This window comes from Pistacia vera, unplaced genomic scaffold (assembly GCF_008641045.1).
Source record: "Pistacia vera cultivar Batoury unplaced genomic scaffold, PisVer_v2 Contig478, whole genome shotgun sequence".
Taxonomy (NCBI): domain Eukaryota; kingdom Viridiplantae; phylum Streptophyta; class Magnoliopsida; order Sapindales; family Anacardiaceae; genus Pistacia; species Pistacia vera.
Genome location: NW_022196310.1, coordinates 1,077,883 through 1,090,676, shown reverse-complemented (window position 1 = coordinate 1,090,676; position 12,794 = coordinate 1,077,883). Strand labels below are relative to the sequence as shown.

Here is a 12,794-nt window from a genome sequence, read left to right as displayed (position 1 = left end):
GCCAAAAACGTATTTTGATTTTGTAGCTCTCATTCATGCATAGAGGATCAGAAAACCAACACTTGATATGTTGTTCATACACAAGACATAACAACCTGTTTTATCATATACAAGTATACAACATTTCTCATATCACATATAACATCATGTGGCAAAAAATATTGGGTGAAAATTTATTTTTAATTTAAAATCAATCAATTATCTTTTGTTATATCATGTTGTATGAGAAATATTGTATAAAAAATATTGTATGTGTAGTATTATGCTTACATCTAATATAAGGGATGCCTTGTCTTTTTTATTTTTTTTATGACTGTGGGTGTTCGGGCCAGTTTATGTGTATCTTAACTAATCCTTTAGAACTACCGACCAAGTACGAGCTTTAATGGCCACCCTTATTAGCAACTGTGAGGACTTTAACTCAGAAGACCATATTAAATTCTCCTCTTGTTCTTTTACCCTCAAAAGAACTTGAACTTGGGAGACCACCATCAAGGAGACTCGAACTTGAGAGAACATGTTAAATCCTCCTTTACTTTTTTACCATCGGATCATCCAGTGATGGTTTATGAGACGACTTAAACTTCTTTTGGTTCACTATTCTGATACTTTTTTTAATAGTATTTTGAAGAAAAAAAGTAAAATTGGGTAATTTTTATGAGAAATGTAATTATTATTGTTTTGAAAGTTGAATAAAGTAGAATTGAATTTTAAAATATTAAAACAAATACATTTTTAAGTTTTAGATAAGATAATCATATTTGATAGGGTAATAATAGTGAACCAAAGGGGCTCTTAGTCATTCCCTATTGCAAAGAGATTTTCAGTTAAATATAAATTAGTAATTATTTTTAAAGTTGAAAATATAAAAATTTTTATTTTATTTTTAATAATACATTAATTTATATATACCTTAATTACAATAAAATCCAACCATTTATCTGTGATAGGGGTGAAAATGAAAAATGAAAAATTTAAAAAGGTATTGGGGGTATGTATGTAATTTGAGTGGATAACGTAACACAAGTAAAGCAACAGAAGGTGAAGCAATAATTAAAAGAGAAACAGAATCAGTGTTATTGAAGAATAGAATACAACACGAATTCTTTTCTGTTCTTTGCTTTGTCTCAGTGATGATGAGGTCGTGACTGAGTGAGATCGCTCTATACTATCCACCGACGCCATTTTTCTCCAAAAGAATCAATGGTTTCGAACAGAGAAGACGTTTCCACTCCTTTGGAGTGGAAGTTTTCTCAGGTCTTTGGTGAAAGAAGTCCTGACGAAGAAGTTCAAGATGGTTAGGGTTTAATTTTTGCACAACCAATTGTGGTTTTTTGTTAGTGTTCTTTGACATGAGGAAGTAATTAATGGCTTAATTAATTTATTGACTTTTTGCTTTTTAATTGTTTTAGTTGATATCATATCAGCAATTGAGTTCGACAAGACCGGTGATTACCTTGCCGTCGGAGATCGTGGTGGCCGTGTTATTATTTTCGAAACAGATACCGGAAAAGATGTCAGAATTTTTCACATAACAGATAGAAACTTCTTCTTTCTGTTCATTTCGTGTTGCGTTATCTTTTTTAGGGTGGAAGATATCTAATGTTGGGATAAATTGACCTTTGCTTCTTAGACACCAAGCCAGCAGTTTTCAAGAAGTAAGATGGAGCAAACGGATTTAACTCAAACAAGGCATATTCGGTATCAATACAAAACCGAATTTCAGAGTCATGAGCCTGAGGTGTGCTTTCTATTTATTGCACAAATTCCCTTTTCGAATATTATATCAATTTCTATTAAATAGATTACTCTAAACTTCCTACTGTATCAGAATGATAAGATTCCCTTGTTTATTATATAATCCTTAAGTTAATCGTATGCCCATAGACTAGAAAGATTCAACCAAGGGGTTCTTTGCTATTTCGGTGCTATAGGTGGGGTTTATTTATCTTTATTTATTTATTTTTTTTTTATTCCACACGTATTTTGAGATCATGGTGGTGTTCCTTTTCTTTAGTTCGATTACTTGAAGAGTTTGGAAATTGAAGAGAAGATCAACAGAGTTAGATGGTGTGCAACACCCAATGGATCATTGTTCATCCTTTCAACAAATGATAAGACAATTAAACTGTGGAAGGTATGTGCTCCTGGACAAACAAATGCATTATTTATACTCCTTTATTTCATCATTACATACTTTACAATCTGCTGTTAGTAAGTAGTTTGAAATTTCTGACTTCTGCCAGTGTAGATATTGGAGACCAATTCTACCTTAGTTGCCTTTACCACTGGACTAGGATGGTAACGTTTTATTGTTTGATTTTTGAGGCCAGATTAAGGATCGTAAGGTGAAGAAAATAAAAGAAATGGACTCCTCTCCTTATGTGTCTTCAGAAAACACTCTTTTAGCTGAGATGAGTTTCATGAGTGGGCGAAACACTCAGTCTGTTCCTAATGGATATCAGCTGGATTGGACAGAGAATATGGCTAAGAACATGTCACCATCTCAAGAAGTGCACACCAAGGTAGGTGGTTGTGAATTATGGTAAGGATTTTATAAATATCTTGATTGTCTATGTTTTGTTCAGTATGCAATATTACTTTTCTATTTTGTTGTGTTGTTGCTAGATTGCCAATACTGGAGACAGTGCTCATACAAGATGTCAAAAGGTTTATGGGCATGCTCATGATTTTAATATCAACTCAATTTCAAATAATAGGTAAAGTCTTTCATTGGTACTTATATTGTACTCTTGTTTTTATTTTAACTTCAAAATTAACTTCGTTTGCAAAAATAAATCAATAAAGAGAGATTATCGTTATACATACAAAGTTTTTGAAAACTTATAAATAAAAGACAAAAGTTACAAAACGTGCAAAAAAGGGATAATTAACGGTGATTTGCCATTAAATTTAACAGAAAAATTAAAAGACATGGATATCCCTGACTATTTCTATATTTTTTTAAGTAAATTTAGTTTTTTTATTTTTAAATTAAAAAAAAGTTAAAAATTAAGAAAAAGGGAAAAAGTTAAATGAAACCAAATAAATTAATAGCAAAAAAGATAGAAGCCAGTAGCAGCTAGTGTCTCGAACTTGGCCTTGACACCAATGGCTCTGTTTTTCTTTTTAATTCTTTTTTACTTTTTTTTCTTAATTTTGTTGGTTTTTTTATCTTAATTTTGATTTTTCAAAAATATTTAATTAACCTTACACCAAGTAAAATTAAACACTACCTAACGGTTGATTGCTTTTTTTTTTTTTTGCATGATTACTAACTTTGTCCTTTATTAGTGAGTTTCTGAAACTTTGTACCTTTGTTGATAATCCCCTATAAATACATGTATATGAAAGAATGAACTAAATTATTTGTTCCATATATATATATATGCAAACCCCCTTTTTTTACCTTGATTTAGTTCCCCTTCTCTCCAAAGCATTGGAGCACACAAATTCTGTAAAACATGAAGTAATGCAGATTTTTTACCACTCTAATGATAATTTGCTTTATAAGCTATGTACAGTGATGGGGAGACATTCATCTCTGCAGATGACCTCCGAATAAATTTGTGGAACCTTGAGATCAGTGACCAGTGTTTTAATATTGTTGACATGAAGCCATCAAACATGGATGACCTGACTGGTGATTATTTTCATCATCCATCATCTCTTTGTTCCATTATTTTGCATCTTATATGCAATGACCATTGAGATCTTCCAAAAGGGAGGACATATATATGTGAAAGACTTAGCAAAAGAACCTTTTAAGAAGAGGGATGGAATCTTATATAGCAAAAGACAAGAATGATGGAATTTCTAGTTGATATCTTAATTTTTTTTTTTTTTTTTGCAGAGGTCATTACTTCAGCGCAATTTCATCCAATTCACTGTAATCTGCTTGCATACAGCAGCTCAAGAGGTTTTATTCGAGTGGTTGACATGCGGCAGTCTGCATTATGTGATAATAGTGCTAGAATGTGAGTTGAAGCTTTTTCATGTATTTTGTTCCATGGTTTATGTATTATGACCTCCAGATCTTAAGTTTAACTTAACATATGTATTCTTTTACTTCCATGATGCATGGAGATATTGTGATATTCATCTTTTGGAACTCTTATCTCACAGATTACGACATGCAGAATCCCATGGATCAAAATCTTTTCTTACAGAGATAGTGGCATCCATTGCTGATATAAAGTTTGCAAAAGATGGGAGGCACCTCCTAAGTCGTGATTATATGAATTTAAAGGTCCTCACACACATTTGGCATGACTCCTTAAATCCAAAATGTGATTCATACATGTATTTTCTGTACATTATTGCTCCAGTCTACAAACTAGGAAGAGGAGATAAATAGAAAACATAACTATCTGATGGCATGTCTTCTTCTTCTCCTTCATTTTGGTGTGTGTGTTTGGTGTAATATGGTTATCTTTGCTGCAGGACTTCATTCATAAAAAAGAATAATCAAGTTTTAGATTTAGTCCAGTTGAAGAAAGTTATGTTTGTTCCTCGTGTCTGTAGTTTGGGTTTTTGAGGTTCTGAAGAAGTCATCTGTCTGTCTATTTTAGCTTTAAGTCCTCATGATGCTTGTTTGGTTATCTATGCAATTGTAGAAAGGGCAAATCAATCTCTTCATGCTTTAACCAACTAATGTTGCTGCAATTATGTTGCCTTAGCTGTGGGATATGCATATGGATTCTACACCAGTTGCAACATTCAAGATTCATGAGCACCTACGCCCCAATGTGAGAGCATACTTTATTCTTTTACTGCAGTGGAATTTATTAGCCTCTATACAAATGTAATTTTTATCATTACCATTAACCTGTTGGATTCTAGAGTGCACCGATTTTAGCTATCATTAACTTAATAATTATCTAATTTGTCATTTATTGGCATATTGTGGTCACTTGCATGACTTCAAAAAGTTAAGGGATTTACTTACAAGTCGACCTTAGCTCAGTGGAAGAGCAGAGGACTAATCCTCCAGATCGTTGGTTCAATTCCAGCAGGTCGAATGATTACATTCTGGATAAAATTTGAAGCGTTTGTATCTCCTGGATATATTCTGGATAAACATTTAGACTGTGGACCTCATTAGTTTATGCTATTAGAATTTCTATGTTGGTAAGTTTCACAAAGTGATTAGCAAACCTATGCTTCCGTATGGCTGACAGCAGATTGTGTCTATGCAGCTATGTGAATTGTATAATGATGACTCCATATTTGATAAATTTGAATGCTGTGTCAGTGGATGTGGACTTCATTTTGCAACTGGATCCTATAGGTTTGTCCTTTTGACTAAAACTGCTGCATATGCAGTAATGAAAAGCTACTATTACCGAAATATTGCATTTCTAATTACACGGTTTTCTCATTGATTTTGACTTAGCAATCTTCTGCGTATCTTCTCTCATGGTGTTGGAAGTGCAGAAGGGGTCACAATTGAAGCCAGCAAAAGTAGAAACAGGTTGGTTTTCTGTTTTTATCCACTGTATCTACGTAATATCGTACTCAGTCAAATAATTAAATTCTATGTTACAAACTTGCTGGTACGCTTTTCTTGCTTGGATGGTGATGGATACTGCCTTCTGAAATTAACCCAAACTCACCTCCTCCACCCACATACAGCAACTCAACACACACAATAAGCCATTAAATCAACAGCCAAGCAACAATCAAGAATAAAAGATGGAACAACTCAGATGAAAATTGTAGATAATATTAGTATTCAATATAACAGTAGTTCAATAAGCAAAATAAGCAAATAATAGTGGACTCAAAGGCAACAAAACAACTGGACTTCGAGGGCCAGTACCTCCAGACAATGCACACCCAGAATAAAACCCTTTACCCTCCCGTCTCTCATTTATTCCTGACATACTAGATTCTTTATAACTAACTCTCCACTTGTTACTTTTAGAATTCCCCTTTTTACCCCTTCCTCTTTTGTATCGTTGAGACATTGCGGGTCATCATTACCCTCCCAAGAGTGTCACTTGTCCTCAAGGTGGAAGGAAGGAAATTGTGACAAATAGGTGTAGCTCTCCCAAGTGTTATCCCAAGGAGGTAATTCTTCCACTTTCAAGACCTTGTAGCTCTCTTCCAAGTGGCGTTTACGATAGCTTGTTGGTTCCATGTTGAATACCAGGTTGCTGTCAAGGAATTCGGGAAGAGGTTGAGTGGCCACCGGATGAGTAACACTTTCTTGAGCTGGACAGTGAAAAACGTTATAGATCCGGCTGTGGGGCAACTGCATGGTAAGCAAGGGCTGATTTTTTAGTGATTGGAAGGGTCCATAGAACCTAGGATTGAGCTTTTTGTTGATTTGGGAGCAAGGACCTAAGCGGTAGGGCTGTAGTTTAAGATACACGGAATCCCTACCTCATAGTGAATTTCCCTCCTCTTCCATCAGCAGCTGTTTCATGTCATTTTGAGCCTTGGCAAGTTGGTTTTCAACTCATCAAAATCAAGTTTTGTCCTCAGTATTCATCCACTGCCTCAACCACAGAAAGTGTTCACATACCTAAGGAGTACTGGTGGTCACGGCCATAAAAGGTTTGAAATGGTGTCATTCCCAAAGACCGATTTTAGGTCGTATTAAACCAAAATTTGTCCAGCTCAACCACTTAGGCCACTGTCGTGGCTTTTGCCCAACAAAACACCTCAAGTAGGTTTCCAAGCACCTATTCACAACTTCTGTTTACCCATCCGATTGTGGTTGATAAGTCATACTCATGTGCAATTTAGTCCCAAACTGTTTGAACAATTCTTCCAAAAACACTCATGAAACCTTATCACGATCTATACGATAGTGTGGGGAAACCCATGTAACTTCACGATCTCATTAATGATTGTGTGGCTACCTCTTTGGTCGAAAAAGGTTGTTCAAGGTGATGAAGTGGCTGTATTTTGTTAATCAGTCAACCACCACTAAATAGTATTTGCACGTTGCCTTTCGAAAGCCCCTCATGAAATCTATGAGATGTCTTCCCAAACTTGTGTTGGCATCGGTAAGGGCTAACTAGCGGCGGGCTGCAGACTATCATACTTTTTTTGTTGACAAGTGGGCGTTTCTCACAAACTTCTAATGTCCTTTTTCATCCCTTCCCAATAAACCACTGGGACGCCTCTTGTATGTCTGGATGCCCCCGTAGGAGAGGAATGAAACTCTTGAAGGAGTAACTTGACTTGCGGTTGGACCAGGAAGAACCAAACGATCACCGTGAAAGTTGGTGACCCACAAGGCGAAGGGCAGGTGGTGAAGGGATTAAGCATCAGTTCTTGATGATCTTCTTCAGTTTAGCATCCTTTTGTATGGCATCTTCCCATTCTTCCTTGGAAAATAGCACTTAGAGATGACATTGAAATGCGCCAGTCTTCCTTCTCGGATAGTGCATCTATGACTTTGTTTCCATTCTCCGTTTATACTGAATCTCATAATCTAATCCCAATAACTTGACCACCCATTTCTGATGTTCTCACCCTGCAATCTTTGTACATTCAAGTAGTGTGGTTGCTTGATTGTGTGAATGATGAAGTGCCGACCAAGGAGATAATGTTTCCACTTTTGGACAGCAAAAACTACAATCATCAACTCTCTCTCGTAGACTAATTTAACCTGGACTACGAAGAAAACCCTTGACTAATGAATACTAGGGGCCTGCCATCTTGCATTAGCATTGTGCCGAGACCTTGTCCTGAGGCATCAGTCTCAATGACAAAAGTTTTAGTAAAATCTAGCATGACCGAATAGGAATGAGTTATGGCCCTTTTTAATGCTTCAAATGATGTCTGTGCTCCTTTATCCAAGTGGAGACATCCTTTCGTAGGAGCTCGTTCAATGGTCTACACATACCCCTACTGTTCATGAACTTCATAATATCTGTTAACCCCAATAATCCTTGAGTGCTCTAACATCCTGGGCACTGGCCACTTGAGGATACAATCAATTTAGAGGGATCTACCACACCAGTAATTATATGGCCTAAATACTCAAGTTGCTCCTGCCGCACTTATACTTCTTTTTTATTAACCACCAACCAATGTTCAATAGCCTTGGAAGCAATCTGAGATGGTGTAATTGCTCAATTTGGGGCTGTATATTAAGATGTCGTCGAAGAAGACAAGTAAATCACTCCATAGGAATGGCCTTAAAAATACTATTCATCAAGGATTGAAATGTTTGTCAAGGCATTCGATAATCGCGATCGAACGCATCACAAGGAACTCATAATGTCCCTCATGAGGTGGAAGGCCATCTTGGGTGTGTCATCTTCCTTGACTTTGATTTGATGATAACTGACCTAAGATCAAGCTTAGAGAAGACATCGCACCACTCATCAATCAAACAACTCGTCGATGGTGGGGATAGGAACTTATCCGGATGGCTATCTTGTTAAGGGACCTATAATCGATGCAAACTCGCCAAACCCGTCTTTCTTTTTCACCAACAAACAGGACTCGAAAAAAGGACTAACACTGGGTTTTATAATGTCGAAAGCCACCATTTCACTGACAATCTTTTCAATTTCATTCTTTGGTAGTACGGTCGGTAAAGCCTTATGTTGGGTGATTCTGATGGCATGATCTTGTTCCTGGCCGTGGAAGACCTCGGTAAGGCTCGATAGCATCTCAAATTCTCCCAACAACATACTGATTATTGCGTCCCTATGATCCCATCATCCTACTGCACTTGCAGATTGGCAAACTCAATTAATACACCTAGCTGTCTTCTTGAAGTGTTTTTATCATCCCCTTTAAAGATACCTTGCTCTTGCGCAAGGATGAATCTCCTGAAGCATTACCCACTGATCTGCTATCTTAACTTCATCATTTTTCGCAGTCGGTGGTAGTTTCCCCCCAATGTCTCCAGCCAAGCTACCCCCAAATTACATCCGCACTACTCATGGAGAATGGAAGAAATTTTGAATTATCTCTAGCACTGTAATTTTAATCACACATCACGGCATTCCCCTCAACACTTCACATTATAGCCATCTCCCATCCTCACTCCAAGGTCCTGGTGGATACCATCGGAATACCCAATCCTAACAACCTCCTGATTGATGAAATTGGGAGGCGCCACTATCTACAAACAACCACCTCTTTACCCCCAATTCTCTCTTTCAATTTCATTGTCTTTGGGCCATGATTCTTATAACTAAACTACCAAAACTCATCATCACCCTATACTCTCTTCTCTTTTCATTTGCCTCAATCTCAGCCCCCATATTTCTTCCCTTCCAGCCCTGCCTCCTCAATCAAAAGTACCTGAAATTTGTTTATTGCACACTGATGGCCAAGGGAGTACTTGCGTCACATCTACACAACCCCTTTTCCTTTTTGTTTTTTGAATTTCGGCCTGTTAATCTCCGATAAGGAAAGTCTCGTTGGCCATAACTCAACGGGAGTTCACGATGAGATGGAGTTAGAATGGGAATTTGAAAAAGAGTTGGAATTGGAGTGGGAGTTGGAGTTGGAGTTAACTCACTTGGGTTTGTCGGAATGAGTGGAAGTCAGGTTGAAGAATTGGTGCTGGTGGAAAATGATAGGTTGGGTTTTTGTGGGCTTCTTCAGGTTTGGGCTGAGCAATAAAACTTCTTGGGCCACTAAAGGCACTTCCCCACTTGTTTTGTTGGCCTAAGCTAGAGTGGGCCTTTTCAATCACCATGTTTCTTTCTTCCACCCTTTAGGTCAGCAATGTGGCCTTTGTTAGCGGGTTGGCCTGGGCCAAGAGGTTGGGCTCTTGCAACTTGATTTTGGCCCTTACGTTCGGTTTGAGCCCATTGAGACAAGCGGCGGTTAAAACATCCTCGCTTTCTCTTATGGTCAACGTCACCACGTTCTCAAATCTCCTTCTAAACTCCACCACCGTCCCACCTTGCTTGGTTGCCATCAACAGTTCCAACGAGCTGACCTCTTGCATTCCACGGAAGTGCTACAAGAGAGCCACCTTGAAGGCTGGCTAGGTCCTCGCCTCCGCCCGTGACTTTGTCCACTGGTACCAATGGAGAGCTTCCACCTCTATGCACAATGCTGTCGCAAATACCTTGTGCTTGTTAGGGATCTGGTTGATGGTAAAGTAGCATTCCACTCGAAATACCCGGCCATAGGGGTCTTCGCGGGAAAAAATCAACAGTTCTAGTTTTCAGCACCCCATTCGCAGCGGTTTCCTCCATCGCCGCCGTGGAAGCATCCCTTACTGCCGTGGTTACGCCCTTCGTCGCTTTGGCTTCCCCTTTGGGTTCCGCCTAGATGTCCATGGTCACCGTGAGGGTCAAGCCCTATACAACCCCCTCCTTCGTTGGAGCCCCCAACCAGGTTTCTTCTGCGCTCTTCTCCTTCCTCATCTTTCTTTTGCATCCAATTTTGAACATCCATTAATATTTCTCTTATGGCATTCGCCGTTTCTGTTATCCTAGCTACATCTCTCTGAACCACTGCCATGTCCTTCTCTATATTCTCAACTTTATTCTCCATCCTAGTACCAACCATAATCCAGCAAATCGCCTTTTGCTCTGATACCATTTGATAGATACTGCCTTCTGAAATTAACCCAAATTCACCTCCTTCACCCACACAGAGCAACTCAACACGCACAATAAGCCATTAAATCAACAGCCAAGCAACAATCAAGAACAAAGATGGAACAACTCAGGAAAATTGTGGATAATATTAGTATTCAATATAACAGTAGTTAAATAAGCAAAATAAGCAAATAACAGTAGACTCAAAGGCAACAAAACAGCTAGACTTTTGAGGGCCAGTACCTCTGGACAATACACACCCAAAATCAGAATGCCCTCTACACCTCACGTCTCTCATTTTATTCCTGACATACTCAGATTCTTTGTAACTAATTCTGCCACCTGTTACTTTTAGTAATTCTCCTTTTTACCCCTTCCTCCTTTGTATCGTTGAGACATTACAGGTCCATCAGATGGGTGTGAACTTGAAAAATCTGGTGGGAAAAATAGAAAGATGTTTAATATATCAGGGCTTAAAGCCTTAAACCCCTTCCAAAATTTTGTGGGACCTATAAAATTTGGGACAGCTGAGTACGGAGATCTTGCTCTTGCATCTGCTTCGTGAAACCATCTGTATATGGTGTCTTGGGTTGGATTTCTGCCAATTACCCGAAAAATTAGTTGCCTACCCACTCTTATAATTGTGAGATTTAATTTATTTTTATTATAAGGTAGGATTGTGGCATTTTTTTCCACCCATTTACGGGATCACCTTGTCATGTGTCACGTTTGGCATTATTCTTGACTAGTCAAACTCACGTTTTAGTCAATATTTTAGTTGATTATGAGAGCCTACATAGGGGATAAGAACTTGAGTTTGTCATGGATTTGTTTTGATACCATTTTTGTGGAGCGAACATTTGTTAACTACCTGCCTCTATATAGTCCAAGATCCAATCCATTTTTATCCTATGTGAGATTGCAATAATAGCATGGATGTCTATGCCCTGATTTATGTTAATTACCTACAATATTCCGCTATGAGTTGCTGCTATTATCATTCATTTTGCGCACAAAAGAGAAAACAGAAAAGAGAAAGGAAAGCTATTACCTTTTTAAATCCGGTGTTACAAACATTGATAATAATATGCTAGTACTTGATGGCATTACCATTACAATTTTCTGCAACAATGCTCTAATCCTTCCTTTTCATTTCGTGTGTTTAATTTTATGTTCCCCGATTGATTAAAATAGGAGGTCACTTCTTCAAGCTGCTCCAAGGGTGAGAAGGTCTTCTTTAAGCAACCTGGCTCGTGGGTTTTATCGGCAAGGTTAAGAGTTTCGTTACCTGAACCAAGAATGGCTTTTGCTTTCTACCGCCCTCCTTTTATATGGGGCTCTGACTTCTCTACTTTTACTTACTGTGCAGGGCATGAATATTTAAGCTTGGATAGTAATGAATATTCTCGTAACTCGAGCTCCAAGTTGCAGCATCTAGCATGGCATCCAGCCGAAAACTTGATAGCCTGTGGTTCTGGAAATAGCTTGTTCTTGTATCACGCGTAGTTTCCTCCTGTATAGACAGACGTAAATATAATGGAATCCAAATCTAGTCAGGATATATTTGTTAGAAATCACATAATTAGAACTTGGAAAAATAAAATACATGAAATTTCTCTCACTCCTCTCTTGATGTCTTTGTCCATAAAATCAAGGAGGAGATAGATATTAAATGAATAGGATTACGACATGGACATAGGAACTCTCTTAACAGACTCTTCAATAAAGAGTTAGGTCTTACATTTATGGTTTGACACAATTTACATAGGTAGTTCTCATTTCCTTAATTTCACCAATTATCTTGAACGGAAATTAGGATATTTTGGTATTATAAGATTTTTAAAAGGGTATTTATGACTTTTTGTGAAAAATCCTTAAACTTTCTTTTCTATTTACAGGAGAATGATAGTTTCCCATCATGTTAAGATCTGTTAATTGATATGGAATAAGTAGTGTAAAGATGAAAAACCCTTTACTATTTGAATCCATATCCATCCTACTTTCTCTAAATCCTTCACCTTTGATACCTTTTACTTTTTTTTTTGAAGAGGTTTTTGTTTGAGTTGTTGGTGAAGAAGGTGGCCCAAAGGGGAGTGAAGACAAGATCAGAGTTCGTGAGGAAGAGGAAGGCGATTTTCGGCTTGGAGTTTGACAAGGACAAGTGGGACAATTGCTTGGTAGCCATCGCGATTTAGAATGTAAAAAAAACCCGACTTGATTTAGATTAGGCTAAACCCGGGCAAAAATTACATTCAACCCAAT

The 12,794-nt window shown here is 37.7% G+C and overlaps 1 protein-coding gene across 2 annotated transcripts; it reads left to right on the top strand.

Moving 5' to 3' along the window:
- Positions 1–1,048: 1,048 nt before the first annotated feature.
- On the top strand, positions 1,049–12,278 carry LOC116146484 (serine/threonine protein phosphatase 2A 55 kDa regulatory subunit B beta isoform-like). Of its 2 annotated transcripts, none has more exons than XR_004130505.1 (14): positions 1,049–1,297; positions 1,413–1,516; positions 1,634–1,741; positions 2,018–2,137; positions 2,334–2,525; positions 2,629–2,720; positions 3,525–3,643; positions 3,854–3,977; positions 4,126–4,249; positions 4,680–4,748; positions 5,199–5,290; positions 5,437–5,473; positions 11,730–11,803; positions 11,902–11,963. XR_004130505.1 is itself a non-coding variant. In XM_031431901.1 (14 exons), the coding sequence occupies exons 1-14, from the start codon at positions 1,204–1,206 to the stop codon at positions 12,036–12,038; spliced, it is 1,527 nt and encodes a 508-aa protein (XP_031287761.1). In that variant the 5' UTR covers positions 1,050–1,203; the 3' UTR covers positions 12,039–12,278. The 2 variants fall into 2 exon arrangements, 1 of the variants encoding a protein (XP_031287761.1); XM_031431901.1 differs by having other exon boundaries at positions 1,050–1,297; positions 5,396–5,473; positions 11,902–12,278.
- Positions 12,279–12,794: the final 516 nt, after the last annotated feature.